Below are 4982 nucleotides of genomic sequence, written 5' to 3'. Positions count from 1 at the left end.
CTAAGCACATTTTCCCGCATCCATCTCAGTCTGCCTTCATGCGTGCTGTAGTGATTTTCTGACCAGTACATGACAATGGCAAATGATGCAGGCCCCTTCTTGTAGGTTCAGCAGGTTGCCCTACTGGTTCCATCTTCCACCTGACTCTGACTGCAGTCACTGACTGCCAGCAGCCACTGTCTACCAGCCCCTATGATTCTGAGTGACTGCTGGCTTTCACAGAGGGCACCTGCTGCAGCTCCAGAGGCCCAGGAAACTGAGGAGGACATGCATTGAGGTTCTGGCACCCCAGCTCACTCTTAAAGAAGCCCCTCCTTTTCTTTCTTTCTTTCTTTTTTATTAAATTTTTTAAATTTACATTTCAAATGTTATCCCCTTTCCTGGTTTCCCCTCTGAAAACCCCCTTCCCCCTGCTCACCAACCCACCCACTCCCACTTTCCTGTCCTGGCATTCCCCTACACTGGGGCCTTGAGCCTTCACAGGACCAAAGACCTCTCCTCCCATTGATATCTGACAAGGTCACCCTCTGCTACATATGCAGCTGGAGCCATGGGTTCCACCATGTACACTCTTTGGTTGGTAGTTTAGTCCCTGGGAGCTCTGGGGGTACTGGTTGGTCCTCCTATAAGGCTGCAAACCCCTTCAGCTCCTTGGGTCCTTTCTCTAGTTCCTCCATTGAGGACCCTGTGCTCAGTCCAGTGGTTGGCTAAGAGCATCTACCTCTGTATTTGTCAGGCAGTAGAAGAGCCTCTCAGGAGACAGCTATATCAGGCTTCTGTCAGCAAGCACTTGTTGGCATCTACAACAGTGTCTGGTTTATATGAGATGGATCCCCAGGTAGGGCAGTCTATGGATGGCCTTTCCTTCAGTCCCTGCTCCAGACTTTGTCTCTGTTTCAAAGGAGACCCTCCATTCACCTGCTACACTGGCTTCTTATAGGCAGAACGCAAGTGCCCTGATGGCCAGCCTTGCTGCACGGTAGGGTCTCTTCAAGGGGCCATGCCTCTGCATGCTGCCAGCACCTGGCCTGCCTGAGAGACTGATGTTGCAAGGAAGCCACATCCAGCTCCATACTTGAAACTTTTCTCAGGCCCTAAGCTTGAATCTAATGTCCTAGGCTTGCATTTCTGCCCCTATGTTGAGTGTCAAATATAACAGGCCTTTCTAGACCCACCAATGGTTAAGTCATGACACATAGAGTTATTAATATTTATTACAGCTATGCTTTTAGCTTGGGCTACATCCCGGCGAGCTCACCTAAATTAATCTTATTATTCTAGCCTACAGCCTGCCTTGTGGTTCTTTACCTCTCTTTCAGTCCTAGTTTATCTGAGCACCTGGGTCCTGTTGGTGACTCCCCCTTGTCTGGCTCTTCTCTCAGAGATCCTCTCTCAGAACAGAAGTCCTTTCCTTCTCTTTCTTGCCTAGCTAATGCCATTAGCTCTTTTTCAAGTCAATCAACACATGAGGGAGAAAGGATGTTTTTACAAAATAGGAGCCTGGTGATGGGCCATGAAAATCACAGTACCAAGCTCTGGCTAGTACTTGGCTCTCTGCCAGTACAGTAATCAACAGTTGAATAAACAAAGACAATCGTCACAAAAATACATCCCAACACAGCACTGTTTATGGGGACTTAGGAGGTGGGACCTTGCTAGAGGAAATGTACCACTGAGGAAGTAGCTTTTGGGGGCCTATATTTTGTTTGTTTGTTGTTTTGTTTGGCTTGGTTTTATTTGTTTTTTCAAGACAGGATTTCCAGGTGTAGATGGAAGCAGCGGGCATGGGCCAGCGTGCGTCTGCACCAGACCGACTGTGTAGTTTATGACTGTTAGCTTGGTGGGACTCCTAACGTTGGGAGCAGAAATGACTCTGAGTCTTTGGCCTGCTCTTGGAACTCTTCCTTGAGTTGCCTTATGCAGGCTCCATATGAGGGCTTGTGCCTTGTCTTATTGTATACTGTTTGGTCCTCCTGACTGTGGTATCTTCCAGGCTTTTGCTTTTCTTTAAAAGAAATGGAGAGGAATAGATCTAGGGCAAAGGAGGAAATGGGGTGCTAGAAGGAATGAAATGAGTGAAAATGGTAGTCAGGGTGTATTTTATGAGAGAACATATATTTTTTGTTTTCTTTTCAAATATTTATTTATTTGTTATATGTAAGTACACTGTAGCTGTCTTCAGACACACCAGAAGAGGGCATCACATCTCATTACGGGTGGCTGTGAGCCACCATATGGTTGCTGGGATTTTAACTCAGGACATTTGGAAGAGCAGTCAGTGCTTTTACCCGCTGAGCCATCTCTCCAGCCCTGAGAAAATACATTTTTAATTAAAACATTTTTTGAGAAAAAAGACTGAAAATATAAAGAAATTGTATATTTTTGTTTTTCTAGTTTGTTGCTTGGTTTTTTTGTTGCTGTTGTTTGTCTTTTAGGTTTTGATAGTTTCTGTTGTTTGGTTGTTTGGTTATTTTGAGGGAGGGATGACACCGCCCACAATGGGCTATGCCCTCCCACACCAATCACTAATTAAGAAAATGCCCTATAACTGGATCTTATGAAGGCATTTTCTCAATTGGGGTTAGCTCCTTTGTGTCAAGCTACTGTAAAACTATACAGAACATCTACACATCAGGGATCCTATTAAAATACAGGATGGTTTTACCAGTGAAGAGAGTGAGGTGATTCAAAGATCAGAGTCCTACGTGACAACATTCAGAGAACATGGATAGGAGGTTGAAGGGATACAGCCATAACTAAGATATGGTGGTTTGAATGGGTGGCCCCCATAGACTTGTATGTTTAAATGCATGTCCCATAAGGAGTGGCACTATTCAGAAGTACAACCTTCAGGGGTGGGCCTGGCCTTGTTGGGGGAAGGGTTTCAGGGTGGAAGTGGGCATTGAGGTCTCCTGTATGCTCATCTAACCAGTGTGACATAGCCACCTGCTGCTTCCTGAAGATCAAGTTATAACACTCTCAGCTCCTTCTCCAGCATCATATCTGCCCACATACCACTATGGTTCCTGTCATGACAATGATGGACTAAACCTCTGAACTGTAAGCCAGCCCTGATTAAATATTTTCTTTTGTAAGAATTGCTGTGGTCATGGTGTGTCCTCACAGCAAGAAGAACCCTAACTGAGATCAAAGGGATACCAAGAGAAGCCTGGAAGCACCAGAAACCAGAAAAGACTTGAAAAGAAATAAAGCATTATCGAAACCTTGACACCTCACTTCTGGACTCCAGGATTGGGGAAGAATATAATTCTGTCGTTTCATTAGCCCAGTGTTTGGTCATTTGTTTACACAAATCCCCAAGACCATGGCCTCCCTAGGCCCTCTACCTGAACAGGTCTCAGAAGTAGAACAGGCCTGTACCTCTACACATGCCTCCTGTCAAGAGAGTGATAGCTGACTGAGGAGGGCTGGACCTATAGGGGACCCGCATGGAAGCATGTGTCTGGGGGTCAGGCTGTGTTCCGCTCCTCCAGCTGGGAAGAAGACATGATCTTGGAGGACAAGGACAGCATTCCATCCTGGGGTGAGACAGTGTGCCAGCATGCAAGTGGAGTCCTGGCCCCAGCAGGGGTGGATACTGGGAGCTCACAGCCCGGGCGCTGTCTGTACAACACGGCACCTGGGGTGCCTGGGGTGCTTTTGCCAAAGGAAGTCTGAGAAAACCTAAATCATACCTCAGCCTCATGTGCCCTCACACTCAGAACTGGAAACACATGAGCTTCCATTTTGGAGACCATTTCCAGGAAATTCTAACAAGAGTGGAAAAGTAGAGCAACATGAAATGAAAACAAACAGGATTTCCCTGGGGGAAATGGAACAAACAGGAATTAGGAAGTGACCACATGCAGCCTTCCACATGACCTGGGCAGGGGTATAAAAGCCCCAGGCTCAGGAGCCTCCAACCTACACATCTTCCCTTTCCACCTGCTCCTCTGACCTACTCATCCCTCAAACCAATACCAGAACCATGAGCTGCTGTGGCTGTTCAGGAGGCTGTGGCTCCAGCTGTGGGGGCTGTGGCTCCAGCTGTTGCAAGCCTGTGTGCTGCTGCAAGCCTGTGTGCTGCTGTGTGCCAGCCTGTTCCTGCTCCAGCTGTGGGGGCTGCAAGGGAGGCTGTGGCTCCTGTGGGGGCTGCAAGGGAGGCTGTAGCTCCTGTGGGGGCTGTGGCTCCTGTGGTGGCTGCAAGGGAGGCTGTAGCTCCTGTGGGGGCTGTGGCTCCTGTGGTGGCTGCAAGGGTGGTTGTGGCTCCTGTGGTGGCTGCAAGGGTGGTTGTAGTTCCTGTGGGGGCTGCAAGGGAGGCTGTAGCTCCTGTGGGGGCTGTGGCTCCTGTGGTGGCTGCAAGGGTGGTTGTAGTTCCTGTGGGGGCTGCAAGGGAGGCTGTAGCTCCTGTGGGGGCTGTGGCTCCTGTGGTGGCTGCAAGGGTGGTTGTAGTTCCTGTGGGGGCTGCAAGGGAGGCTGTAGCTCCTGTGGGGGCTGTGGCTCCTGTGGTGGCTGCAAGGGTGGTTGTGGCTCCTGTGGTGGCTGCAAGGGTGGTTGTGGCTCCTGTGGGGGCTGCAAGGGAGGCTGTGGCTCCTGTGGGGGCTGTGGCTCCTGTGGTTGCTGCCAGTCCAGCTGTTGTAAGCCCGGTTGCTGTCAGTCCAGCTGCTGCAAACCCTGTTGTTCTTCAGGCTGTGGGTCTTCCTGCTGCCAGTCCAGCTGCTGCAAGCCCTGCTGCTGCCAGTCCAGCTGCTGCAAGCCCTGCTGCTGCCAGTCCAGCTGTTGCAAGCCCTGCTGCTGTCAGTCCAGCTGCTGTGCTCCTGTATGCTGCCAGTGTAAGATCTGAGACTTTCCAAGAAGTACCTCTACTATTCCTTTACTTCTGTAGTCTACCTTCTTTGGAAGCTGTGGGATTATAATGACTTTCCTACTCAAGTTCAAGGCTTCCTTCTCCAGCCCTTGATGGGAAGGAGCAAATCACTGCC

General features: G+C 49.4%; 1 protein-coding gene across 1 annotated transcript; it reads left to right on the top strand.

The window, feature by feature from the left end:
* The first annotated feature begins 3926 nt into the window (after positions 1 to 3926).
* On the top strand, positions 3927 to 4982 carry Gm4553 (predicted gene 4553). The gene has a single exon (NM_001378683.1). The coding sequence runs from the start codon at positions 3989 to 3991 to the stop codon at positions 4841 to 4843; it is 855 nt and encodes a 284-aa protein (NP_001365612.1). The 5' UTR covers positions 3927 to 3988; the 3' UTR covers positions 4844 to 4982.

The sequence above is a fragment of the Mus musculus genome, chromosome 7 (genome assembly GCF_000001635.26).
Source record: "Mus musculus strain C57BL/6J chromosome 7, GRCm38.p6 C57BL/6J".
In the NCBI taxonomy this organism is placed as follows: domain Eukaryota; kingdom Metazoa; phylum Chordata; class Mammalia; order Rodentia; family Muridae; genus Mus; species Mus musculus.
The sequence above is the reverse complement of the archived record's forward strand: the minus strand, read 5'-3'. Positions and strand labels throughout refer to the sequence as shown.

Coding starts and splice junctions, on each gene's coding strand:
- Gm4553 (NM_001378683.1), top strand. CDS start 3,989: ATGAGCTGCTGTGGCTGTTCAGGAGGCTGTGGCTCCAGCTGTGGGGGC.